Source organism: Artibeus jamaicensis, unplaced genomic scaffold (genome assembly GCF_021234435.1).
Source record: "Artibeus jamaicensis isolate MK-2021 breed Jamaican fruit bat unplaced genomic scaffold, CSHL_Jam_final contig_332, whole genome shotgun sequence".
Classification (NCBI taxonomy): Eukaryota; Metazoa; Chordata; class Mammalia; order Chiroptera; family Phyllostomidae; genus Artibeus; species Artibeus jamaicensis.
Genome location: NW_026521788.1, coordinates 21,917,020 through 21,944,280, shown reverse-complemented (window position 1 = coordinate 21,944,280; position 27,261 = coordinate 21,917,020). Strand labels below are relative to the sequence as shown.

At 53.3% G+C, this 27,261-nt stretch overlaps 2 protein-coding genes across 8 annotated transcripts in view; one reads left to right on the top strand and one right to left on the bottom strand.

Moving 5' to 3' along the window:
- Nucleotides 1-1,347: 1,347 nt before the first annotated feature.
- On the top strand, nt 1,348-18,113 carry AIFM2 (apoptosis inducing factor mitochondria associated 2). Of its 7 annotated transcripts, none has more exons than XM_037130609.2 (10): nt 1,348-1,496; nt 3,090-3,279; nt 8,681-8,870; nt 9,219-9,334; nt 11,377-11,496; nt 12,265-12,357; nt 13,645-13,753; nt 14,733-14,885; nt 16,060-16,260; nt 16,465-18,113. In XM_037130609.2, exons 3-10 carry the CDS (start codon nt 8,693-8,695, stop codon nt 16,614-16,616), a joined length of 1,122 nt encoding a protein of 373 aa, XP_036986504.2. In that variant the 5' UTR covers nt 1,348-1,496; nt 3,090-3,279; nt 8,681-8,692; the 3' UTR covers nt 16,617-18,113. The 7 variants fall into 7 exon arrangements, with proteins under 7 accessions (XP_036986504.2, XP_036986503.2, XP_036986502.2 ...); XM_037130608.2 differs by having other exon boundaries at nt 3,033-3,235; XM_037130607.2 differs by having other exon boundaries at nt 3,033-3,279.
- A 262-nt stretch (nt 18,114-18,375) lies between these two features.
- Nucleotides 18,376-27,261, bottom strand: part of LOC119038200 (core histone macro-H2A.2) — a 55,043-nt gene continuing 46,157 nt past the window's right edge. The window contains exons 7-9 of the mRNA XM_037130681.2: nt 25,273-25,362; nt 19,726-19,900; nt 18,376-18,880 (exon numbers count right to left, since the gene is read on the bottom strand). Of these exons, the coding sequence (XP_036986576.1) occupies nt 18,715-18,880; nt 19,726-19,900; nt 25,273-25,362 (431 nt within the window). The 3' untranslated portion in view covers nt 18,376-18,714. The remainder of the gene's footprint in view (nt 18,881-19,725; nt 19,901-25,272; nt 25,363-27,261) is intronic.

The window sequence follows — 27,261 nt, the reverse complement described above, 5'->3', positions numbered from 1 at the left end:
GAAGTGTGGGTGTCTTTCTGTCTCTATAGAAATAAATAAACGTGCCTCGGGTGAGCCGGCTGCTGTGTGTTTGCCGCTGCCGTGTGCCAGGCACCACCGCTGAAACGCTTCTCACAGATAATCTCACTGAATCTTTTTTTCTTTTTAAAATTTTTAAAGAAAGATTTTATTTACTTTGAGGGAGAGGGGAAGAGAGGGAGAAGCAATGGGAGGGAAGCATCGGAGTGAGAAACACTGACCCGTTACCTCTTGTTCTTGCCCTGACCAGGGACTAGCCTGCACCCCAGCCCTGTGCCCTGACTGGGAATCAAATGGCAAGTCTTTGTTTCATGATGACAGTGCTCAACCAACTGAGCCACACCGGCCAGGGCTCACTGAATCTTTCAAAACTGCTAGGGTGGGTGCTAATATTTATACAAAACAGAAGATGGCTTACCTGTCACCAAATGCGCTTGATCCTCCTGCCAGGCTGCAGCTTGCACCAGCCCATTTCTTTACATATTCTTAGTCCAAGCTCCCCCCCCCCCAAACTCCCCAGTTCAGGCCGCCCAGCCGATCCCTCATCCTTTCACCACAGAATATAACTTGTGCGTCCACTTTTGCTTAAAATCCTGCAGGCCAATCCCATTGCCCTCAGGATGACAGCAGTCTTCACCAGGGCCTGTAGGACAGGCTTGTACCGGCCTGCCCACGCTGGCCGCTGCAGTGACCCTGCCCTGAGCAATTTATCCTGCCTCTGAGTGCACGCCCAGAGCGCCCCAGCCCAGAGCGCCCCAGCCTCCTCTCGGCTCGGGGCTATCTCCTTCCTCTTCCTTGCAGAGAGGCTCTAGCAAGCTTCCTTTGCCTGACCTCCCCTCTCCCCACCACCGCTTCTCTTATTTCAATGAGTGATGCACGTTTAATATATTTTGTTGTCTTTCCTTATCACCTCCTCCGACGTAAGACAGAAATCATGCCCATTTTGTTTTCCATTTTATCTCCCAGCGCCTAGCACAGGGCTAGGCATACAGAGGAGCTCCACTGGATTTGCGGAATTATTATTTACATGCTTAAAGGCAGGAGGTTGGTAATCCGCCCGAGGTGGCAGAGCCGCTGTCCTGGAGCCCGCCCTATTTAGTCCCAGTGGCTGCTGGCAGACAGTCGGACCAAAATTTATACAGAAGTCCAAGGGGCTTGTGCCGGGCCAGGCAACATCTGTTTTAGGAATCGTCTGTTTCACGGGTTGGTGCAGTTCCCACCGCCAGAGGGCGGGCGGGGACCACCTGCACCAGTCGTTCCCCCACCCCCTCCCCCAGGCCCCGGCGGGCCCGCTACCCGTGTCGCCTGGGGCGTGTCCAAAGGTCCCGCAAGTCACGTGGCCGGGACTGCCCTCTGGGTGGATGCGACCCAGGCCGCTGGCCAGAGTTACTCGGTGGTGGGCGGCTGCCCGAGGGTAAGGTGGCGCGCGGGCGTGCTCTCGGGATCTTCGGAAACGACCCCCAACGGCCAGCTAGGAGGTCAGTGCGCGTGAGTTGCGGCCCTGGGAGGAAGGGGCGGTCGTCTGGGACAGCGATTTTCAACCGTTTTCAACTAGTGGCACACAAACTATTAAAATTCTGCGGCACAACAACAACAAAAAGTTTTTCTTATCTGACAGAAACTAGGTATAATTTTGATTCATTCGCACCAGATGGCTCTTGTTGTGTTGGCTGTTTTTTTATTTGACAATCCAAGGGAAAAGCGGTCAGTGCCCCTGACTAAATTAGTCAGGTATTGCATGTTGTAAAAATCCTTGCCACGCACCGTTTGAAAATCGCTGGTCTAGGACCTGGGGCTTGGGGCTGTGCCAGTTCCCCCAAATACAAAAAGGGAGCTTTACTCTCTGCGAGAGCCCCCCACCCCCAAATTATGGCTAAGTCTTCGCAGGTAAGATATGCTCCCTCATTCACCCCCCCACCCCCACCCCTCCCCAGCCCCAGGGGTCACCGCTGGTTGGCAGCTGAAGCTGGTGTCCCAGGGAAGTAGAAAGCCTCTGTCTCTAGGAGAGAAATACCAGGTTACTCTGAGCTCACATGCTCTGGGTTGCACTAGGAAATCCACTTTTCTCCATGAAGCCCCAGGTTCTGCAGGGACAAAGGCCAGCAGGCACTGAACTAACTCTGATGGGGCTGGGGGAGCCCAGGACCCCTGAAATCCATCAGGAGCTGCTTGTAGTGGGTGATGGTGGGTACTTTCCTTCCAGCACTGCCCACTAATCATACCCCATCTTCCCCTCCAGCAACGGCCCCTGTGTCGACCTCTGGATGTCCCGAGAGAGTGGGGAGGGGAGATGCACTTGGGCGCTGATTATCTCACAGGACACCAGGCACAGCACAGAGGGTCCGACAAGTTTGGGGAGGGTGTGTAATTTGTTCAAAGGTCACTTGTAAAATAGGCATATGTCAAGGAGGCCAGCTTGGGTTTTAGTGTTTGTGTGTGTGCTCTAGAATGCACGTGTGCAAGCCCCATACTCTCAGACCCCACCCATGCTTGCCCCAGCATCTGGTGAGAAGCCCCTTAAGGGCACTGTGTACCCCAAATCTGGAGGGCCTCCCTTGTAGGGGGAGACTGCTACTCAGTTGGGCTGGCCTTGATCAGGACCACCCAGAGCTAAGTGGTGCAGCTGACTGGGGCTGGTGTACTCCAGGCCAGTGTGGTCTGTGGGTGGTGGTGAGAGAAGAAAGCAGGAGCCAGTCACAGGAGGTGACAGACCATGGGGGTGTTACAGGAACCACAAAGTGACCGGCTCCCAGGAGGAGATACGAGTTTCGTGGCCTGGGTTATTGTACAAGGAGCATGTGTAGCACTGGAATGAGCTTGTCTGCCCAGAGCTGCCCTCTTCTAGGGCATGAAACGATAGCCCCTTTGTTAAACTTTGAGTCCCTTTCAGAAATTGGTCTTCTTGGGTTATATTTACCCCACGTATTCCCAGGGGAACTGGCCATGGACAGCCCACTCTCAACCTGTCCTCTGGTGTCCAGTGAGAGAAGTTGAGGGTCTCTTTCCCTCTCCAGGTGGATAGGGGACATTTGTGGTACTCGGAGTCACACTCCACTGGCTCTCTCATCCAGGATGGCCACTCTGGAGACAGGGCTGAAGAGAGCCACCCTGGGCACCATCAGCGAGGACTCAGAAAGCTGCGCCTTGTATTCATAGTCTCTATGAAGCAATCCTGGACCGTGTCTTTGCATTGCTCCGAGTCCGCGTGGTTCCTGCTGTATGTCTTCTGAGGCCTAACCTCTCTACAACTTTGGCATAAATGTAACTTCCTTGTTTTTCAGTAGATTCCTAAAAGCCTCTGTTTTATTGCAGAAGAATCCCCCAGGGTTCAGGCTGGGTGTCTGTGGTAGAGAAAACAGGATTTACTGAGAAAATTCCAGTGCAAACCAGATTTGTGTTTGTGTGGGGGGAGGAGGGCCAGAGGTGAATTTCCTCGGGAGTGCCAGACAGTTAGGATTTGTTCTCTTGGACCTTCTTTTATGCTAACCTTTCTAAACCTAGGCAGATTAATTAAGGTCCTTGGTGCTTTCTCCCTTGGCAAATGTTCAGTTCAAAGTCAGTGATATGTTTTGCAGTTCCTCAAAAAGTTAAACCCAGAGTTACCATAGGACTGAGCAATTCCATTCCTGGGTATGTGCTTAAGAGAATTAAAAACGTGTTTACGGAAAAACTTGTGCATAAACGTTCATAGCAGCGTTATTCACAATAGCCAAAAGATGAAAACAACCCAAATGTACATCAGCTGATGGATGGATAAACAAAATGTGGCCTAGCTGCCCAATGGAATGTTACTCAGTCATAAAAAGGAAGGAAATAGTGATACATGCGAAAGCTTGAATGAATTTTGAAAACATTATGCCCAGTAAAAGAAACCAGGCAGGAAGCAGAGGGGGTGTGGAATGGGCACATCTGCAGCCGCAGAGAGATGCACCGTTGCCAGGGGCTGCAGGGAGGAGGGATGGGGTCGGACGGCTGAGGGCTGCCTTTGTGTTTTTGTCTCCTTTAGGGGGATGAAAATGTTCTTGTGTTAAGTCATGGTGATGGTTGCACAACTTTATGAGTGTACTAGGAGCCACCGAGTTGTACACTTTAAAATAGTGAATTTTATATGAGTAACATTTCAATTAAAAAAATTAGATGGTAGGAGGTCTGCCCTGTTACAGCTTTATTATTTCTGTAAAAATGGCACGCTTGTTTAAAAATATTCAAACCATTTTTAAAAAAGCCCAAAGGACAAAGTAAAAACATTGACCACTATGAGACCAAATCTGGGACCAAATTTCAGTTTAGGGCACGGGTCTCCCAGACCGTGAGGACTGAACTTGGGCAAGTTACTGACTTTCCAAACGGGGCGAACTCACACCTGTCCCATGCAAGGATGGCGGGTGAAAGCGCAGTACGTGCAGGCTGTTGTAATTGTTACGTGTGTGTACGTGTAGCGGGGCACACTTGTCCGATTGCCCGGAAGAGGGATCGGCTCTCCATGCTGTCCTAGTCTCTGACTTTTTCACGGACAAACTTTCTTTTCTTAAGGACTTCATTGTTGTAGTTTTAGGTTGAGAGCAAAACGGAGGGCAAGGTGGAGATCCTTCTCGTGCCCCATCCTCAAGCACGCACAGCCGCCTCCATTGTCAGCGCCCCCCAGAGTGGCGTGTCATTACAGCTGGTGAACGTGCATCCACACACTCACCAAACCATAATGTACATTAGATTCACTCGTGGTTTTGTACATTCTGTGGGCGTGGGCAAATCATGGACAAACTTTTCACGTCCATGAAAAATTCACCCATTCTAGCGCAGGCCAGATGGCTCACTTGGTTGGAGCGTTGTCCTGTGCACCAAAAAGGTTGTGGGTTTGATTCCCAGTCATGGCACACACCTAGGCTACGGATTCGATCCCTGGTCGAAGTGTGTATGGGAGGCAGCTGGTCGATGTTTCTCTCTCTCTCTTCCTCTTTCTAAAATCAGTAAAACATGTCCTCTGGCGAGGATTAAAAGAAAAAGAGAGTGTTGTGTAAGGGAGGCTGCTGAGGAGGAGGCGGGAATCGGCTGGGGAGCCGCCAGCCCTATGTCTCCAAGTGTGAGTGTCAGAGGGTCAGAGGTCAGCAGAGGAGAGAAGAGCTGGTTCTAGGAGAGGCCTCAGGCAGACTGGAGGATAAACAGACCTCCCCTCTCCTCACCAGTCCCTCTGGGCCGGGTGCACCCTCAGGCCCCAGACCCACCACCGCCACTGCAGAGAGGCAGTTAGCCTTCACTGAGGGTGTGTGTGGTTGGGCAGGCCAGGGTTTGCTCTTTGGGGAAGCCAGTTGATCCTGGGCCAATTCACTGCCTCTCAGGCTTGCACTGGGGCTGCTGGGCTTATATCTTCCCCAGGAAGGGGATCCTGTGAGGGGCCCAGGGCAGACCTGGTGGATAGAACTGGTGAGCATGTGGGCCCGAACACCGCCCTGGTGTGACAGGCACCCTGTGTGTGCTGGCCCCTGTCACCTGCCCTTCTGGCAAAACCCACCTTGTCCCTTGAGCTCATTTCTTTCTGCCACTGGACTTTGTGGTCCAAGCTGTTCCTTCTGTGGAGAAGGTCTCTGGCCCAGCTATTTTCTAAGGTCCAGGGCCACTTCTTGAGCTTCCCTGCATGGTCTAGTGTGACCTGACCCATAATAGACCCCCTTTCTTGGGCCTGTGCCCAGCCGGCTTGGAAGCAGAGCTCCCTGGGAATTTCTCTGACCTCACTGGCTGCTGGACCCAAGTGCAGGTTGGCCCAGAGGGAGCTGTGCCGAGGAGGGCAGATGAACCTACCCCTCACACAGCTGCCCCGGGGCCTCTTGGGTTTAGGCTCCGGGGTGACATTCTCCTTCTCTGGCCCAGTTGGAGATTCAGCCTGAGGACCACTCAGGGGGCCGCCTCTGGACAACCTTTCTGAGGGCCTGGGGTGGTGAAGGTGGTACTGCCTTTATTATTCTGTAATAACAGAATAATAAATAACATGTGACTTGTCCCGGCCCCAGCCCTGATGAGGGCTGTGTCCTCATCTGGAAAGGGGTAGAATGCACGTGCCCAGATGAATTAGGGGCCATTTAGTCAGTGAGGAACAAAGTTAAATCCCCTCCAGCCTGCTCTGCCTCCCTCGCCAGCTTCTCCCTCCCCCAGTAGAGAGTTAGGCTGTGAGCACTGGACCACCAAGAATGGTACCTGGAGGTCCAACCATAAGCTGCCCCCATAACTGTGGGGACCACCTTGGGGGCCACCGTGTCTTGGAAACTATCTGTCCAGGGACACCTTAGGGTGTTGCCTCCCATTACAAGGGGTAAATAGAGACCCAGAGAGGGGAGGGCTTGTGCCCCAGGCCATGCAGACAATGCAGGGCAGAGTGGCGGTCTTCCAGCAGCTCTCGGTGCTGCCCAAGAGGGCCCCAGGTGGGCTGGAACGCACTTCCACATCAAGCCTCTGGGCAGCTTGCTCCCTGACCTTCAAGGTTGGCCCGACTCCACTCCCTCCTTCCTTGCCACCCCCTGCCATGCCCACTGTGAATCTCCCCTCCCTGAAGCGCACCACAGCTGTTGGGGCTTCTCTTGCTGTCTTCCGTGCAGCGGGAGCTTTGCTTCTTCCTGTAGTGTCTCTCCTAGGCCGCCTGGTTTATTTCTGCCTCTCCTTAGAACCCAGCACAGGCAAGAAGGAGGTTCACCGGCCTGTCGCCTCCAGGCAGCATTTCCCAGCAAACCCTCACTGTTCACAGGACCTCAGCTGCGTCGGAAACTGCTGCTCAGCTGGCTGCTCCCACCGTGGATCCCTGAGGCCCTGGCCATGAGTGTCCTTCTCAGAGGTTAAAATAGGCTGGACAAGGCCTCTGACTGCATCCCCAGGCCTCTCAGCCCTCAAAAGGGACAGACTCTGGGATGCGCTGGCTGACCCAGGCCCTTCGGAGGGCGCACCTGGTAGATGGCTTCCCAGGCTGGCTGGGGAAGTCCAGGAAAGCTTTGCCACCTCCTTTTTCCTCTGTGCTCAGCAGTCCAGCATCTAGTGGCCCAGCCCAGTGCCGTTCTCTGCCTCAGATGTCCTCCTGTGGCCAGCTCCAGGCCAGCGGGTTTTGAATTTTAACTCGTCAGGAACTGAGTCAGGTTTGCTGGGAAGTGGCCAAGGCTGCACCCGTCCCTGTGCGAGCCTGAGCCTGGGGCACGCTTGGCTGGCAGGCCCGGCCCCGCGCACTCTGCAGACACCTAACAGCAGTGGCAGCTGGCCTGTCTCTGGCTCAAGCAGAACTTGCTCCCCCTCCCCCAGGCCTGTGTGCTCAGCGTTCTCCTGAAGTCTTTCTTACCAGCAGGCGTTCCTTCTCAGTCTTTAACCAGCACCGTTTTTATTCTTTCTTCCTTTTTTTATTAAATACTTTTGAATTTTATTGTTGTTCGAGTACAGTCTTCTGCCTTTTCCCCCCTCCCCTTTACCCCAGCCCTCCCCACCTCCCTCCCTTGTTTCCACCCCCCTTGTTTTAGTCCATATGTCCTTTATGATTGTTCCTATAAACCCTTCACCCCTCTCCCCCCATTATCACCTCCCCTCTCCCCTCTGGTTACTGTCAGTTTGTTCTTAATTTCAATGTCTTTGGTTATATTTTGCTTGCTTGTTTGTTTTTTGATTAGGTTCCAGTTAAAGGTGAGATCATATGGTATTTGTCCCTCACCACCTGGCTTGTTTCACTCAGCATAATGCTCTCCAGTTCCATCCATGCTGTTGCAAATGGTAGGAGCTCCTTTCTTTCTGCTGTGTAGAATTCCATTATGTAAATGTACCGCAGTTTTTTCATCTACTCATTTACTGATGGGCACTTAGGTTGCTACCTGAATGGTTTATTTTTGCAGCAGATGTTTCTTTTTTCCCCATGCCTCCTGGGGTGTCACCCAGCAGTCCTGGTGTACCTCCACGCTTTCAGGAATGCTCAGGGGAGTGGCCTGCCCCTGTAGGCCTCTCCTCCCCACCCCGCCTCCAGGCCCTTGGTCACACTGTACCCTATTTTGCAGATGTGTTGTCGTAACCTGTCAATTGATCTTAGACCTGGGGCTCAAGCTGGTGACCCATGAGTGGGCAGAATCTGGTCACGGTGTTTACGTAGGGTGGGGCTTAAAGAATCGTTTTAGTTCCTTTGGTGTGGCCTGTGCTTGCTGTTCGCCACACCTGTGCCCACCATTTCTGTTACTGTGTCCCTGGCCAGCTTCCCACTGGGTGCTTGACAAGGGCAGGGACCAGTCTGTCTGTCTGTCTTTTTCTGACCATGGAGCCATGGCACAGGGCACATCAAGGAGCAGGCGCTCTTTGAGTTATGTGGGTGAGTGAGCAAATGCATTGAGTGGGGGAGGAAAGTGCAGGATGGTTTAATGTGTGCAGAAATAATCATGATTGCAGGTGCGCAGGCTCTCTCTGGGAGGGTCCACAGGAACTTAGCAACAGCGGAGGCCTTGGAGGTTAGAACTAGGTGGTTGGCGATGGGATGGAGTTATGCTACCTCTGTCTTTTTGGCACCCAGATTTCACAGTTCAAATCTTGATAGATGATTATAAAAGGAAAGGGGCCAAGTCTTGGTATGTGAGGCCTCTCTCGCTGTGGGCTCACTCCTGCCCTCCCAACCTCGTGCCCCTTCTGACTCTGATGTGGTCTCCTTCTGTCTCTGCAGTGCGGGTTCGAGATGGGCTCGCAGGTGTCCACGGACGTGAGAGGTGCGCATGTGGTGATCGTGGGCGGGGGCTTCGGTGGAATTGCAGCCGCCAGCCAGCTGCAGGCGCAGAATGTCCCCTTCACGCTGGTGGACGTGAAGGACTCCTTCCACCACAACGTGGCAGCCCTCCGGGCCTCCGTGGAGAGCGGTAACGGGCTCTTTCCAGGGCTTTCCTGCTGGGAGTGACCTTCGCACTCTGTGGGCCTGGGGGTGGTTTTCTCGACTTAGGGCCGGGTGCCTGTACTCTACCACTAGACAAATTCTGGAGAATCTTAAGCAGCTACCATACCAAGGCCACAGAAGTAAGAGCTTCCCTGAAGGCTCGAGGCCCAGTCTGGCACCTTAGGGGTGGTGGGTGCCCTGGGTATACCACTGGCCCAGCTGTTTGGCCAAAGGGACCCCTGCTGGTGTGCAGCTCAGGAGAGGGTCTGAGTAATTCTGGCCCCCATGGGCCACCCAGTTTTACACTGTGACCTCTTCTGTGTCCGCCCCCCAGGGTTTGCCAAAAAGACGTTTATCCCATACTCAGTGAGCTACAAAGAAAGCTTCCGGCAGGGCCTGGTGGTTGAGATCGACCTAACGAATCGGACGGTGCTGCTGGAGGGTGGCCAGGTGAGCAGGGGCTGAGCCGTGTGTCAGCTGGCTTCAGGAGACCCCGGAGGATGGGTTGGTGGCAGGAGGAGACCCGGTGCCAGGCAGAGAGCAGCTTCCTCACGCACAGAGGCCTGACTGCGGCAGCCACAGGAGTGTGGTGCAGACACGCTTGAGCCTTTGCTGTGTGTGGGGCACTGTCGGAAGCCTGGCGTGTTCTCCGTGAATGTGCGCGTGACTCCACGAGGCGGGGTGGGCGGTGGTGCAGCCCCTTTTGCTGAGAGGGTAAGTGGCTTGCCCAGCTCCCACAGCTGGGAAGACACTCAGCTGCGATTTTAGCTCCAGCAGTTTCACCCCAGAGCCCACGCTCTGAAAGTCTGTCCTGGCCCAGCCCCAGGCCCTGCAGCTAAGGCAGAGTCAGAGGGTCGGCACACACTCCAGGTCCCTACGCTGGGAGCCGTGGGGGCAGGGCTTTCTTCACTCCTCTCTGCTCCTCAGCCCTGGTATGGAACACGGTACCCGGTGCTACCTGCAGTGACGTGAGCCCCGTCCGTGAGCTGCCACCAGCTGGCTCGTCCTGCTGAGGGTCCCCTCCAGCCTTGCCCTTCATTCTGTTCAAAGCTGAGGGGGAACTGGAAAAAGAGGACACAATTTCTGTCCTCAGTTGATTTAGTGGGACTCAGTCCCCCTTCAGTTAGTTTTAAGGCTGGGGAAACTCTCGGTGGGAGAGTTTACCGCGTCGCCTTGTTCTGTGGGTTCAGGCCAGACTTTTCAGAGCCCTGGGAAGGTCCGCGGGGGCAGCTCAGCCTCGGTGGGGGCTGAGTGGGACGCCCGCCTCCTGGCCCTCCCCGTGCAGAGCAGCACTGGTTTTGTCAGCTGTGCATATTTGAGCTCCAAACACAGTCCGCCTCCTTTCTTCCTTCCTCTTCTGTGGGCACAGGGGACAGTTTCTTCTAAAACACGAGGACAGTCTGGAACTTCTGACCAAGATGGAGGCGTGGGTAGACACACTGTGCCTCCTCGCACAACCGATGTTAGGACAACAAAGATTTAGAAACAAAAACCAACCGGAACTGACAGAAAATTGAACTGTATAGAAGTCCGACAACCAAGGAGTTAAAATAGACACATTCATCCAGACTGGTAGGAGGGGTGGAGAGGGGTCACGGCAAAAAAAGCGGTGCCTTTCAGACCCCAGGCATGCAAGATGGCAGTGGGCAGACCCTGGGCATGCAGGTGGTGGCAGACCCCAGGTGTGGGGTGGCAATGGGCGGGCCCAGCGAGGTGCACAAGGTGGCTGGCTAACCGCCGCCATAGGGGTACCAGAAGGAGAAGAGGAAGAGCAACAAGTGGAAAAGTTATCTGAACAAATAATAAAGGAGAACTTCCCCAATCTGGCAAAGGAAATAGACTTCTAGGAAGTCCAGGAAGCTCAGAGAGTCCCAAAGAAGGTGGACCCAAGGAGGAACACACCAAGGCACATCATAATTACATTAGCTAAGATTAAAATGAAGGAGAGAATCCTAGAAGCAGCAAGAGATAAGGGGACAGTCACCTACAAAGGAGTTCCCATCAGACCGTCAGCTGATTTCTCAAAAGAGACCTCACAGGCAAGAAGGGGCTGGAAAGAAGTATTCCAAGTCATGAAAGGCAAGAACCTACATCCAAGATTGCTCTATCCAGCAAAGCTTTCATTCAGAATGGAAGGACAGATAAAGTGCTTCTAGGACAGTCTAGATTAATTCTGTATCAGAAGCTGGAACCCTGCTTATTCCCCACAAGCAGTTGCCTGCTTACCTGCCCCCTACCCCCGCCCACTGTGGGAAGCTTGCCGTCTTATTTCCACATTGGGTGGCTCTGGCAGGAGGTGACGTCTGCCTCCTTGGGTATTATGGGGTTCTAGTGCCACCCCTTGGCGTAGCCTTGTGATGGTTCCGCTCCCTTCGAGGAGGGCTGCCTCAGAATGCCCAGGGGCCTCACCACCACGTTCCTTGCCCCACGGGCCTGGGGTTGGGTGAAGAACCCAGGCCTGCCCTCATGTTTCTTTCCTTTGCCCCTCGCAGGTGCTGCCCTTCTCACATCTCATCCTGGCCACTGGCAGCACTGGGCCGTTCCCCGGCAAGTTGAACCAGGCTTCCAGCCAGCGGGACGCCATTCAGGCCTACGAGGACATGGTGCAGCAGGCGAGCCGCCCCTGACCGGGCCAGGGCAGTGAGGGCGGGGAAGGTGGTCCCCTAGAGAGCAGCACAGCTGTGGGGACACTGGGAGCCGCAGCAGGGAGGCCCCAGCAGGTGTTCAGGGGTGTGGCAGTGGCTGTAAAGATGGAGCGTTGTTAGAGACTCTTGGGAGGAGATCATTGGATCCGTCATCAAAGCCTGAGTGTCAGCGCCCAGACCTGTTCACACAGAGATGGGTGAGTCCCCAGCTCCTCTTGGGGGTCCTGGGTGCCTCAGGCCTTGTGATGTAGCGTAGGCCGGGACCCATGACCTCAGCCAGCTCTCACAGCCATCCTGACCTGAGCGGGGCTGGGACGGGTCTGTCCCTACTGAGCTGGTGAGGAGCGGAGGTCCAGAGAAGGGTCGGAGGTGAGCGCTGCTACATGAGTAAGCCAGGTCCTTCTCTCCCTGCAAAGCTCCAGAGAAATGGGGAGATCATGTCAGTGTAGAGGTCAGGGGCCTGGCTTGGAGCTCGGACAGACCTGGGCCACGGTCATCTACCGGGGGTGGGCGGCGATACCGGCCTCCTGCGGCTGCCGTGAGAGTCAGGTGAGAGAGTGGGGGGGACGCCCAGCGGGAGCCAGGCCCAGGGAAGCACATTTGGACCCCAGGTTTGGAACGAGTTCTTAACTCCTTTTTGACAAGGACGTCCCCCGCCCCCACTCCCCCGCCCAGTGCTGACCCATGAGGTGGTGTGAATTCGAGTGAGTGTTTTTACATTTGCCTCTGCTCCAGGTGCAGCGCTCGGAGTCTATCGTGGTGGTGGGCGGAGGCTCGGCAGGAGTGGAGATGGCAGCGGAGATTAAGACAGAATACCCCGAGAAAGAGGTGTGCGAGCGGCCTTGGCCTTGAGCTCTTCGTGGTCGGCCTCTTTCTGTGTTGTACAGGGAAAGTCAGAATTTCCTTGCACATCGCCTGGGACGTGGAGCTCCCTCCATATAAAGTGGGAGCCTGTGGTTCCCGCCTCCTGCTCTCTGCTCTGAGGGGTCCCCTGTAGCCCCTTTCTGCTGGGAATTTTTCTGGGGCTCTGGGGTGTGTCCAGTGGGCCGACCAGGAGGATCAAGCTCAGGGGAGACAACTTACAGAAGAGTAACTCCTGTGTCCCCTTCAGTGTCTCAGCTTTGTGATCTGAACATAGACTTTGCCTCTTTTTGCTGACAACTAGCTTGGTCAACGTCTTGGGCAAGCAGTGACTTTTTTGGTCTTGAAGAGACCGTAGTCCTTGCCCTGGACAGCCACATGGGGGAACCCCTCATGGCCCCCCGTGAGCGACACGTGGAGCCTCTGGCTGGTTCTTTCTCCCTGGGGAAAGGCAGGTTGGTTTCCAGAAGTGAGATCAATGTGGGCTAATTTAATTACACAGCTGTTCTATGACGAATTGTTGGAAATTATTATGAGTAACCGATGTATTATAAGAGTTCATTAATTTTCATTTATGGGGTAAAGACCAGTCTGAAGTAGGAAGTAACTCAGTGTAACTTCCGTATGTTGGTAATCAGCAGACAAATAAGAGTAATAGTAGCCACTGTGCTGAGTCTCGTGCCGTACACACGCTTCTCATTTCATCATTACAAAACTTGCGAGTGGGACCGTGGTCCCGTCTTACTGAGTTATCGGGCCATGTCCCAGCATCCGAGATGGGATTTCAACCCAGGTGGCCTGATCTCTAAGTCCCAGCCTCGGACACCATTGCAGGCTGCCCCCACTGCCCCGCGCCACCCCAGACAGTGAGCGGGCGTGCCTGGGAGTGCTGACGTCGGAGCCAGCTTTGATGTGAACGTCCTGACTTACAGCTGGAATGTCAGTGTTGACATAAAGACTCTACAATCATAAGTGCCTGCGATGCCTGAGAACAATTCTCCATGTGGTGCTTGGTGTGGGCTGTGGAACACGGGCACATCCTGAGAGAATCCTAGACCGGGAGATGTGGGCCCCAGCCCAGCTTGCCCTTAGCTGGTTCCAGTGTGGGCACTTGTTCACTTGACTCTGTCCCCGAACCTGGAAGCTGGGGGCAGGGGAGGAGGTGGGGGAGACAGACTGATGTGTTTTTCAGCTGCTGCTTTTGAGCAGAAGACTAGGTGACGACTCCTCTCTCGTGTGGTCGTTTGTCCCCAGGTCGCTCTTATTCACTCCAAGGTGGCCCTGGCCGACAAGGAGCTCCTGCCCTGTGTCCGGCAGGAAGTGAAGGAGATCCTGCTCCAGAAGGGGGTGCAGCTGCTGCTGAGTACGTGCCAGTCCCCTCCGGCCCTGCCCCCTCCCTGCCCGAGTGAGACTGGGCTCAGAGGCTTGGTCATGGCCCCCTCGGAGTATGAGGGTGCCCTAGCTCTCTCTGTGTCCGGGGGCTGAGTGTCCGGTTGGAGGAGAAGTGTGTCCTCAAGCAGGACAGAGGTCCTAGTACTTACAGGATTTCCATGTCACTGTGGCAGCACTGTCCTGGCTATTGCTTTGGACAAAGTGTAGGTGGCATCTAGTTGTTGAATGACTTAAAAAAAAAAAATCTAAAGGATTTGACCTGAATTACGACATCTCTGTGGTGGAAAGAATAGGTTTGTTTGGTTTGTGTTTTGGGTGTGGTGAGGAGTGTGGCTTTTGTCTGGAGCACGAGGGAAGAGAACCGTCTGGCGTGAGAGCGGGGCTCTGGCCCCGCTGGTGTCCCCCACACTTCATGGGGCTCAGCCTCTGCTTTTTCAGGGAGCAGTGGGGGTTTACTCTGAAAGCTCACCCTGGCTCTTGGTCTCCTTGAACCTGGCTCTTTGGACTCTGAGCACCTTTCCTTTCAGCCAGCCAGGAGAGCAGGGCTGGCTTCCCAACTTGCCTGGCCTCATCTTTGTCAGTGTGCCTGGGGGCTTGTCCCGCCTGGCCAGGCTGGCAGAGACGAGTCAGGGAGGCATGCGAGAGGTGTTCCTCAAACAGCTTTTCCTGGAACTTCTTGGGAAACTCAGCCTCAAACTGCCTCTCGGAACTGTCCTCTCATTGGATCCCCTGGGTCCCGGTGTCCAGATTGTGCTTCTTGGGGCAGCGGATGGGCTGGGAGAAGAGCAGAGAGGGAAGCGGGGAGTGGAGTCATTGCCCAGCTGGGCCACAGCGTCCAGACCTTTCCTGGGGCCTTCAGGGGTCTCCAGCCTTCCCCAGGTCAGCCTTGGCTGGGACCCCAGCCTTGTCTGCTTTCTGCCAGCCCCCTGGTCATCTTCGTCCCTTGACAGGTGAGCGGGTGTGCAACCTGGAGAAACTGCCTTTCAACGAGTATCGAGAATGCATCAAGGTACAGACAGACAAAGGCACGGAGCTGGCCACCAACCTGGTGATCGTCTGCAACGGTATCAAGGTCAACAGCTCTGCCTACCACAGTGCATTTGGTAAGCAGGAGGCCGCGCCATTGTCTGTTTCCCTGGTTGCCTCTTCTCTGTCCAGCCGTCCAGGAAGGCCAGGAAGGCCCCTCAGGCCCCTTCCCAAGGAATAGGCACCTATTGTCCCCCTCCATCCCTGGAGCTCATTTGTCTCTTCTGAATGGTGATGCCCTGCTTTAAATTTAGGTTTGGGTTCACTGTTGCTGTCCTTTCTTCAGCTGTGATGATGATGACTTAATCCAAGATGTCCGAAGTGATCAGAATCTTCCAAAGTTAGGGCCCGCCCCCTAGTGGTGAGAGATGAGAACAGAGGGATGAAACATCCATTTTTCTGTTCCTTTCCTTGAATCACGGGTGTGGAGGAAATTCTGCAGTCAGGCCTTTCTCTGTTCACAGGTGTGCTGCTCTCTCCAAACTCTGACCTGGATGTTTGGCCACTTGAGCTTGGAATGACCATTTGGGGAGTAGAGGCCATATTGGGACTTTGTGTTCTTAAAGCTCAGTAGCCATCTAGGTAACTGGAAGGTGGAGCAGGTGGGCTGATGGCCTCCATGTGTGAGCTGGAGACTCAGTGTCTCCTTGTCAGGCCCCGTGGTTGCTGTGCCCCCAGGTTCCCCTCACTTATTCCCTAGTACCATTCCTGCACGAGGAGCTCCTACTTCGTGCCCTGCAGAAAAGACTCATCCAATCCCAGTGGAAGGCAGCTAGTCCAGGCCAGGCATGGGGGTGGGACTAAAGGCTTATAGTGGACAGAGACCCCAAAATTTACACTGAGTTGTCTTAATATCATATTTCAAATATAAACTCTTAAGTCCCTTAAAATGAAAAGTTTACTATTTAGTAAAACCCCACATTTATTTAATAAATCTGATCCATGTTCAAAAAAAAATTCAAGACATGGCCAAGTTGCAAACTTAAGCACTGTAAGGTCATCATGGTAACTGAGAGAGTTATGCACATTTCATAAAATGATACTCGCTGTCTGACGGTTTCCACCCTGGAAGAGTAACCTGCATTTGCAGGAAGAGTTCTGAGGTGGGGGCTTCAGGCAGAAATGAATGAGGCTGGAGGCTCTCCTCTGGAGGGTGTCCTCTCAGCCAGCCCCAGAGCTGCTCTTCCCGTGTTCTGGTGGCCACTTAACACGGCAGCTCGGGCTTCACCTCTTGTTGGTTTTGCCTGGCAGATAGTCAGCTGGCCAGCGATGGCGCCCTGAGGGTGAATGAGTACCTCCAGGTGGAGGGCTTCAGCCACATCTATGCCATCGGCGACTGTGCTGATGTGAAGGAGCCCAAGATGGCCTATCACGCCGGCCTCCATGCCAACATTGCCGTGACCAACATCGTTAACTCCATGAAAGAGAGGCCCCTCAAAGCCTACAAGCCAGGTAAGGCAGCCCCACATGCTTCGCAGTCGGAGTGAGACACGGTGCAGCCTTTGAGATGACTGACCACTAGAACAAACTGTCAAAGCTGCTGACAGAAACACCTCACAGAGCGCTTTAACCGTGGGGAATAAACCCGCAGGTCTGGGGACTGCAGGCTCCCACGCGGTGCGGAGCCGGGTTCCAGCGTGCGCCTCTGCTCCACAGGTGCACTGACGTTCCTCCTGGCCATGGGCAGGAATGATGGTGTGGGCCAGATCAGTGGCTTCTACGTGGGGCGCTTCATGGTTCGGCTGGTCAAGAGCCGGGACCTGTTCGTCTCCACAAGCTGGAAAACCATGCGGCAGTCTCCGCCCTGAGGAGGAGGCTGGGCTGGAGAAGAGGCACCACCGTCGCCAGCTGAATGGGTTGCTTGACAAGTGGTGCCCACTTGACAAGTGCCAAAGACACTTTCCCTGGAGCAAGATGCCAGTGATGTAGTCACCAGAAACATAATTTACAGAAAACCAAAAATGAAGAGGGAGAGAGAGATTAAAAAGATACCTCCCTAGAGGATTCTTTCTGGGTTGGAAAGGTCTGCTTGCCATGTGCTGGCCCAGTGCTTCACTTGGCCCCGGGAGGGCAAGGCCGGCCTTGTCTACCACAGGCTCCCCTTGGATGTGTGTGCGCGTGTGCGCATGTGTGTGCCCATGTGTGTGTGCACATGGGCGTGGCATTCAGAACGCACACGGGCAGAGCTGGGGCTCCTCACGGCTGGCAGCCTGTCTGGAAGGGCAGGAAGGGGGGACCTGCCAGGTGAGCCTGGCTATGGAAGGGGATCTGTACCCCAGCTCCCCCATGGTTCCGAGGGTGGGGAAGCCTCTGAACCACCCGCCACACTTAGGTTGTCAATAGAACCCACTTTAAAACTTGTAGTCCCTCTTGTCTTTCATCTTAATGAAACCGTCTGCATTTCCAATTTTAGATTCTGATTATATACCATAGGTTACATTTGCAAAGAAGGAGATAAAAAAAATCTCCCTGTTGGTTAGTCCGTTCTGACAGGGAGTCCTTAGAGCTAACAGAAGTGCAGACTGGAGCCGGGCCTGCAGGCAGCCGAGCTCATGTGACCTCAGGGCTGGTTGCCGTCCGGTTCACATTCAGGGAGCAGACGGGGGCTTCTGCGGTGACCCCCTGTGCCTGCATGCTGCTATCGTGGGCAGATTTCTAAGTGACAAAATTCTGACGCTGGGGGACCCTTGCTGGTTTTGTGCTTCTGGTTTCTTGGCCAACCCTGATGCCATTTATCTGGAGACCCAGCTGTGCGGCAATAACGCCTGCCACCAACTCTGTTAAGGTATATAAATGACTCCTCTATTTGGGAGAGACCTTCCAGTCCGGGGGAGCCTGTTCTGGACCACACGAAGTTAAGTCTCTGCCATCCGAGTGGTTGATGAATTCATCTGAATGCACTTGGGTTCTGTCCTGCCCACCTGCCCCCTCCCCTGCTGCTTTTGATGGTGGCCTCTGGATACTTGGTCACAGTCCTTGGACACCAGTCTCACTGGGGTTCTCAGTCGATCCCGGTGGGGCTGTGGCCTGGGCCTGAGTGGGACGTGTGTCTCTCTCCCGAAGCACGGCAGTCCCTCTGGAGCTTCGCCCAGGGCTGCGTTCCTGTGGAGCGGGGCTGGCCAGGCCCCGCCTCTGCCTGAGATACAGGCCATTTTGTGCTGTCTGACCTGGGGCATCGCATGGCGGGACTCTCAGCCGGTGAGAGACAGGCCTTGTTCTATTTATAACATTCTAGACGTGTCTACCCATGGGGACAGTTTTCCAAACTGACGAAATGTTGCAATAAAAGAATATGTTGTAAGAAAGACACTGGATGCTTTATTTTTTTTCTTTCATTTTCTTTTTCTTTAAAAAACAAAACAAAACAGAAAAAAGCCTGAAGCAAAACCTTTTTAAGAGTAGTTACAGATATTATAGGGGCCAGGGGGTGGGGGCACTAAAACAGAAAATAAGCACCAGTGAGATGCCTTCTACTGCTCCTCTCCCGTCACTCAGTACTGACAGCCAGCAAAGCCCGGGGCGCTGCTGCGCCCTCCTCCCGTGCAGAAAGGAGAAGCAAGACTCAAGAATTTTGAAAGGATTTTTTGTGTGTGTGTAAAAGTCAATTCTATAAATCTAAAATGAAGTCTGTTTTTAAAAAAAGTTCTAAAACAATAGGAAGGAAACACATGGAAAGAACTCCTCGTGGAGACCTGGTTTTTAGGACTGAGGCTCTTTTTAAGAAGACTATAAAACGCGGAGGGCTCCTTCCATGGCGGGACCTGCTCCCGCAGCCTCTGCCGCCCGCTTCCCTTCAGCCGCCCAGCGCTCCCCCGCATCACCCTTCCTCTCTCCTTTTAAAAATAAAACCCACTCCTGTGACTTGGATCCTCCTCCGACCGCAGCTGGACAGTGGGGCCCCGGTGGCTACTTGGTGTCGAGCTTGGCCATCTCCTGCACGTAGATGCCGATGCTCTCGCTGTCGAAGAGGAGGAAGTAGACGTTCTTCAGTGAGGACGCACTCGAGTCGTCAAAGTGGGCCGAGATGGCTTTGAGGGTCACCTGGGCCGCCGTCTGTTTGGGGAAGCAGTTTCTGTGCCAAAGGAAAAGAGGAGCCCGTGTCACTCTGGTCTCCGGGACACAGAAAGTGCCTTAGCTCAGGGCGGTGGCAATGCGGGCCCTTCGTATCTTGGCACTGGGCCCCGGTTTCTGTTGCACGGGGTCTCACCACGTGCCAGCTGGTCCACACCTGAGCTCCTTTGACGCTAGTCAGAGGGACAGCCTGGGGGCCCCAAGTAGGGGACCCACATCCCTGCCTTACAGGTGCCATGCGAACTCAGAATTTAGCCAAGGTCAGGAGGCTGGCTGGTGAGTGGTGCCCTATGCTTGAATCTGTAGCCTGTCTTAAGTTTGGTTTTAAAAATACCATTCAGCATTTCAAATACCTGGCCTTCGAAAAAGCACATACAAGTTTTGTTAGCTCCTAGCCCCCAAAAGCAAACCCTAGGTGACAGCCTTTCATTTCTCTGGGTGTGTGTAGTAGAGCCTTGGCCTCCCGGCCCTCACGCCCCCGGGTGCACCACTGGAATGTCCAGGGATTCTGAGGCTGTGGGTGTTGGGTGGGTCTGAGACTCTGAATTCTAACATGGGGAGCGGGGGTCGCTGCCGCTGAGCTGTGTTTTGGTCATGAGTGCTAGACTGGGGCAGCTGGTGGGGACGTGGGCTTTGAACTCTCAAAGAACCTGCCTCTCGCTCCTCCCTGCTGCCTCTCTCTGAGGGCTTTGAAGGATGGAGCTGGGTTTCTTGCACCATCACCTGGTCAGCATGCTTGGCTGTGCTGGCAGCCTTGGTCATGTCATCTGGAATGGCCAGATGTGAGTAAGTGGGAGACAGCTGGACTCGGTGCCTCCCCCGCCCTCTCGGGGAGGCGCCTCTTACCTGCCACTGGGGAAAGGTGGGAAGGCCACGGACTTGAGCTTCTTGTCCTCTGCTGCGGACAGGCAGTTTTTGATGGTCTCTTCAAGCTGCTCTTCACATTTGTCGGAGCCCCACTGAGGGATGTGACAGTGGATGACAAATTTGGCTGCAAGTCCGCTGGATTGGCTGACGGCAGCTGGGACGCAGGAGAGAAACGCTGCAGGTTATTTCCTAGTTTTCACCTTAAGCCAGGGGGTTGGGCCGAACCCCACATGTATCTGTTAGGTGTGTGGGGGACAAGGAGACGATAGAGGAGTTGACCAGACAGATTCTGTGCTTCCATGGGGACTGGATGTTTACAGAGAGCAGCCACTGTGTTGAAATTGCTTTGGGCAGCAGGCACAAGCTTCTTCTAAAGCGGATGTGACAGCACGCGACTTTCACGTGGCCTGCCACCTAGTCACTAGGTCTGGCTACCTGTTCACCGTGGTTCCTCCTCGAAGGCGCTCATCAGAATCGTCTCTGGTGCCTGTGGTGGGCTGAGGAATGTCCTCCCCAAAACGGGCGCACCCTGGTCCCTGGGACCGGTGAGTGTTACCTTGCATGGCGAGAGGCACTTTGCAGATGTGCTCAGTGAGTGGTTTTGACAAGGGGAGATAATCCTTTAAGAGGGAGGCAGGGAGGTCAAGGTAGGAGAAGACAAGTGACAGGAAGCGGAGATGGGAAAGAGCCTTCGGAAGGAGGGACGCTGCCGCCTAGCGCTGGCTCGGGCAGGAACAGCTGCTCCGGGAGGAGCAGAACTCAAGAGAATAAATCCATGTTGTTTGAAGCCACAGCATTTGTGGTGATTTGTTATGACAATGATAGGAAACTAACACAACAGTTTTTAGACTTTTAAGAAATAGACACATCCACCCCCAACCCTGAGATCCTGACTCAGCAGGTCTGGACACAGCGTGTACTGGTGACTAGGGTCCTCCGTGAGTCGGGGGCCGTGGACTTGGCCGTGCACTCCCTCAGACAGTGACTATCTTTTCAACCACCCGAGGAACCTGCGGGGAGAAGGCGCTCACATGGACCCCAGGTCCAGCGTGCACCCGCCGAAACCCCTAACTCTGGAAACCCGATTGTGCTTTCCCCCGCTTTGTTGCTGTCTGCTTCACTTCTGCACCGCCTCCAGCCCCAGCCCATCCAGCTTCCTGGCGGAAAGTGGGATGCACCTTACAACCACCGTCAGCCTGGACCAAGCTGAGTTCTCTCAGAGAGAAGTTGCATTCACTTCTATGTCACCTGGGGACACTACCAAACCAAGGACACACCCTACTAACTTCCCTGTGGGAGGTTTCTGGGCCGCCCTGGGTTTGGCTGCAAATCTGTGGGAGTACTGGCTTCTGGTTCAGATTCTCTAGTGAGGCCTTTTTCCCTTTGCTTAACCCAATGCCAAGGTCAAGATACATACCTGCTGCCCTTTGTGCATGGTGGGTCCATGTCTTGCTTGCTCTTAAACCGAATGTTCTGGCTTTTATGTGGGGTCTCCTACTAGACACCCCATCTTGGAAATCTATTCTTTCTTAATGGAAATGTACAACAGGGCCTATCCTACAAGTGATGGTGTTTTGAAACTAGAGGGAACACAATGTTAGAACTTTTTCGGATTCACCCCAGCAGTCCTTCATCCCAGGGAGACCCCACTCCCAGGTCGTGGAGACTCAGACCTAACGGATGTGGACCATTTCTTAGCTCACAGCTGCACCTTGCAGCCGTCTCCTGCATTCACGTGTTTCTCCCCCAGCAGCCCTTTCAGTGAGGGCCTGTGGGCTTTGGACTCTCAGCTCTTGAAAGTTTGAAGTCATGCATCCTTTGCCTTTCCTCTTGAATATTAACAAAGTAATGCGTGCAAATCCTTGGTTGACAGTTTTTCCCCTCAAGTGCCCGGGGAATATTTCCTTCCCATCTCCGGGCAGCATCCTTGGTTGGTGGCGGGAAGCCCGCTGTCAGGCGACTGCCCTCACAAACCATCTGCCTTTTCTCTTGGGTTGCTTTTCAGTTTTCTTTCAAGTTTTGAATTTTTGAAGTGTCACCATGATTTTCATTTATTATACTCAATATTTTCAACCTAAGGACTCCTGGGTTTCATTCTGGAAAATTCTCAGCCATAATTTTTTAAACTACTGTTTCTCTACCTTCTCTTCCCTGCCTCCGGATCTCCGGAAGCCTGCTGGGGCCTCTCGTTCGTTCCATGCAGAGCAGCTGCTTTTTCCTCTCCTTCCCACTCTGAAGGGCAGTTTGCTGGGTGCCTTCCCTGGGCCCTCAGCCCAGGTCCAGTCTTTCGTGGCTGATTCAGGGCTTTGTCTCACGGTGATGCAGGGGTGCGGTAAGTCCAGACATGGAGCCAGTGGGCAGCGTGGCCTGGGTGAGGGGCTCCCTGCTGCCACTGGCTACCCCAGAGAACAGATTTCACACAAGCCACAGCCCGAGGTGGTGGCTGGAGCTGGAGATCATGGGAGTCCTCCCCGGCCCTTGATTTCAGCTCCGAGCTGGGCTTTGGCTCCCCCTTGGGGTGAGGCGACTCGCTCTCATTGCCATGTTTAAGAGTCATCCTCCAGACAATTCTGCATATTTCCACACCTGGAGCCCAGCACAGAGCTTAGACCTTCCCCTGCGGCCGCCAAATGCAGCTCTCCTATCCCTGCCCACACGTATATCTGTCTCATATTTCAGTATGGCTCTGTCTTGAAGTTTTAAAAAAATTCTATCATTGCTGTTTGTATGGGGAATGGTGATGTGCATGCAGACTGAAGTGTGGGCTCACACTCCTTCTTGTCTGGGAGCCCCCATTACTCCTCCAGCCATCCGATCTGATCATGACAGTCCCTGGCTCAAACTTTCAGAGATGTCCCTGTTGTCTACACAGGGTTTCCTTCTACCTGCTGCTCCCTGCCGGTCTTGCGGCCGAGATCTCCCTGCTCTCAAGTGGGTCTCGTTCCCTCGTGGAGCTCCCCTTACTCCCCCAGGCAGAGGGCGAGCTCTGCTGTCTCTCTGTGCCCCGTTGCTGCGTCTGTCTTTCCTCCCAGACTGTCCAGTGCTCAAGGGCGGGAGTGGGATTCACTGTCTCTGGAGCCCCAGCACCAGGGCAGTGCCTGGCACCAACCAGACGGTCACCGGGGATGGCACGTGCGGGGACACAGATCTGCAATTGGACCTGCCCATCAAAAAACGTCCAACAAGGACTTCCGCCAAGATGGAGGTATAGGTGAATGTGCCGTGCCTTCTCACACAACCAAGTTTAGGGACAACTAAATATTAGCATCAGAAAACACAACCAGAACACGGAAAATTGAACTTTTTGGAAGTCCGTTAACAACAAATTCTTCAGCCCGACCGGTAAGGGGCGAAACCAGCGTCTGGTGAGGGATTGCACAGGAGGGCTCGGTCGGACCCGGGCGCGGAATCCAGGCACGCGAATCCAGACGCACGGGTTCCAAACGCAGGATTGGACCTAGTGAGCGACCGAGCAACCCACCGGGTGAGTGACTGCAGAGGAGACAGTGGGGAGGCGGTGCAGCGTGTTGACTGCGGTTGCCTAGTTGCACGCGAGCGGACAGGCGAGGGAGTGGGCGGTTGGACCGAGGGAGTGAGCGGTTGGACCGGCTGGGGCATAGAGGGCGCCGCCATTTCCCCGCTCTGACCACGCCCCCACATACAGCGTCACAACCCAGTGACCTGGGAGTCCAAGGCGCCGCTTCTCACATTTAAAGGGCCAGAACAGACCAAAAATGTCGCCGGAAGACCTCAAAGCCCCAGAGATAAATCTAAGCGACGAAGAAATAGCAAAACTCTCAGACGCACAGTTTAAAACACTGGTCATCAGGATCCTCACAGATCTGGTTGATTATAGCCACAAATTAGAGAAACATATGAAGGCTAAACTAATGGAAATGAATGGAATTCCACAGGAAACCCATAGCGATGAAAAGGAAACTGGGACTCAAATCAATGGAGTGGACCAGAAGAAAGCAAATAATGGCCAAACAGAAAAGAGTCAAGGAGCAAGAATTCAAAGAAATGAGGAGAGTCTTAGGAACCTCCAGGACATCTTTAAACGCTCCAATATCCGAATTATAGGGGTACCAGAAGGGGGAAAGGCACAGCCACCAGTGGAAAACTTATTTGAACAAATAATAAAGGAAAATTTCCCCAATCTGGCAAAGGAAATAGACTTCCAAGAAATCCAAGAAGCTCAGAGAGTACCAAAAAAGTTGGACCCAAGAAGAAACACACCAAGGCACATCATAATCACATTAGCCAAAATTAAAATGAAGGAGAGAATCCTAGAAGCAGCAAGAGCTAAGGGGACAATCACCTACAAAGGAGTCCCCATCAGACTGTCAGCAGATTTCTCAAAAGAGACCTTACAGGCAAGAAGGGGCTGGAAAGAAATATTTCAAGTCATGAAATCTAAAGACCTACAACCAAGATTGCTCTATCCAGCAAAATTTTCATTTAGAATGGAAGGACAGATAAGGTGCTTCTCAGATAAGATCAAATTCAAGGAGTTCATCATCACCAAGCCCTTGTTATATGAAATGTTAAAGGGACTTATCTAAGAAAAAGAAGTTAAAGAAACATGAACAGTGAAAGAACAACAAGCTCACAGTTATTAACAACCACACCTAAAACGAAAGCAAACTAAAAGGACAGCTAGATCAGGAGTGGAAACATAGAAATGAAGATCTCAAGGAGGGTTAGCAACAGGGGAGTGGGAGGAGGAGAGGGGGAGAAGGTACAGAAAATAAGTAGCATAGACAGTAGATAGAAAATAGATGGGGGGGGGGGGCAAGAATAGCATGGGAAATATAGAACCTAAAGGACTTGAGACACATGGACATAAACTAAAGGGGGGTAATGGTGGGGATGGGGGGGCAGGGTGGAGGGGAATGAAGGGGGGAATAGAACAACTGTAACAGCATAATCAATTAAAAAAATAAATTAAAAAAAAGTCCAACAATTTAAAAACAGGTGTTCAAACAAAACGTGCACGAACGATTATAGCAGCTCTATTCACAATAGCTAAAGGTGCAGACAGCCCAAGCGATGACCGAGTTGACAAAATGGAATATTATGCAGCCATGGAAAGGAACGAGGTTCTGATACATGCTACCACATGATGGACCTTGAAGAAACTGTTATGTGAAAGAAGTCAGACACAAGAGGTCCCATGTTGTAGAGTCCGTTTACGTGCTGTGTCCAGAACAGGCAAACCCGTAGAGAGAGAGGCGGATTGGTGGCTGCCGGGGAAAGAGGGGGAAGAACGACTGCTTGGAATAAAGTTACCCAGTGGCTCCAGACCTTCTTTGGGTGACCTGATGCAAACTGACTGGAACTATCTGGATATTTTACAGTCTCCAAGGCATAGGAAATGATCGAGGTGGGGCTGCTCAAATCAAATAATAGCTTTCTGATCAGTTACGGCATATTTTGCTTTGCAGAGGATCATGCGAGAAGCATGTGATGCTGGAGAGGGCGGGGGAGGCCGTGCTGGGAGCACGGGCCCAGCTCCTCACTCACCTTCAGCGACTTCCAAAGGCCCTTGGGACTTGCGGAGCTCCTTCACCGTGTCCAAGAACTCCTTCCCCCCAGCCTTTTCCAAGGCCTTCCCTGTGAAGGAGAACAAGCGAAGTCACTGTGGTGGTTCTTTTCAGTGTCACTGATTACACTGTTTGACATACTTCTATTAGGCCAGAAAAAACAACCGATCCATATGTAGAAAGCTGGAATAAAACTTCGCAGCTGAACAATAAAACAAACAAGCAAGCAAAATAAAAATAAAGACACTGAAGTGGAGAACGGGGGCGGGGGGGGGGACGGCGACCAGAGGGGAAAGGGGAGGGAATTTCAGGGGAAAAAGGGAGGGATTTAGAGGAACCAGTATGAGACACATGGACAACAGCTAAGGGGGTAGAAATGGTAGGGAGGTGGGGAGCATGGGGGGTGGGCTGGGAAGGGAGTAAAAGGCAGAAAACTGTACTTGAAAAATAATTAAAAACAAAACAAAACAAAACAAAAAAAAGAACTTCGCAGCTGAAACCCTGGTCAGCCAGTGGGGCCGGGGGTGGGGGTAGTGGGGGGGGGGGCGTGGAGCCTCTGGCCTGTGTGCGTTTCTAACAAACTCTTTATTTAATTTTTATTTTTTAAGCCTCATTTGAGGATTTAAAAAAAATTGATTTGAGAGAGAGAACAAGGGAGAAAGATGGAGAGAGAAACACGATTGTTTGCCTCCTCTGTGGGCCCCAGCTGGGGATGGGGCCTGCAACCTTTTTGTGTACAGGCTGATGCTCCAACCGACTGAGTCGCCTGGTTGGCGCTTTAATTTTTTTTTGACTTACTGATTTTTAGAGAGGGAGAAACATGGATTTGTTGTTTACTTATGAAAGCGTGGCCTGGCTGATTCTTGTATGTGCCCTGACAGGGGCTGAACCCACAGCTTTGGTGTGTTGGGCTGGCGCTCTCGCCAACTGAGCCACCTGGCCAGAGCCAGTACTAAGCTCTTAATGAACTTTTTTAGGGGGTGATTTGGCCATAAAGTGTCTCGTGACATGAATCCTGAAGGTGATTTTATATTAAAAAAGTGGGGCTCCAGTGTCCTGTTCTCTGGGCTCAGTCCCTATTGTGCTGGTTAAATAGGGTGCTCACCCCAGGCCTGAGGTGACCGATGGCTCAGCAGAAACCTGGGGGAGAGTACTGGGTCCTGTTCCCCTCTCACCACCACTAACGTGTTGTAAGTCCTGGGGGTCAAAGGACAGGCCGGCCCTGGAATGCTATTCCCCAACTCGGGCCTTGATTTTCAATAGAAAAATGCAGTGCTTTCTGCTGGAAGATCCTTCGAGTCTTGGATGTTGGGACAACTCCCTACTTGATATTTCAGAGCTGTGCTGCTTCAGAGGCCACGTGGAGCCCCCGGGAGACGGCAGGACTCCACCTCTCGCCCACTGGGAACCCGAGCTGTGTGCCCCTGACACCCACGGGCGCTTTGTCCAGACCAGGATGATGGCTGCTCTCGGTAGGAGACGAGGTATTTCCTCTGGTGTATGTCCATCTGGATTTGGTGACTTGGATGTCCGGGGCAAGTCTCGGCTCTCTTTATGATGAGCAGTAGTTATTATTTTGAATTCACAGGCTTCCTTAGAAGCTGGATAAGGGCGCCTCCCTGCTCCACATTCACACACTCAAGTGTGTTCGGAGAGCCACAGGGCGTTGGGCACATCGGTTAGGGAAATGCCATTCCAGCAGCCGCTCTTCACTGGGGCGGGGGTGGGAGGGGGATGCCACGTCCGCTTCCAACCACGCTGTCTGCAAGGTCCGGGCCTGGAGGAGTCAAGTTCAAGGAATTCGTCTCCCCGGAGGAGAACGTGGCATCCAAAATGGGTTAACAATTGGTTGCTTATTTTAATTATTTTACTCTCGCTACTGAATATAGGCATTGTACTGTACTTACTTATTCCTGTGAAAATCACCCAAGAGGAGGGGACAGTTCAGGGGAACACATTAGTATTCCCC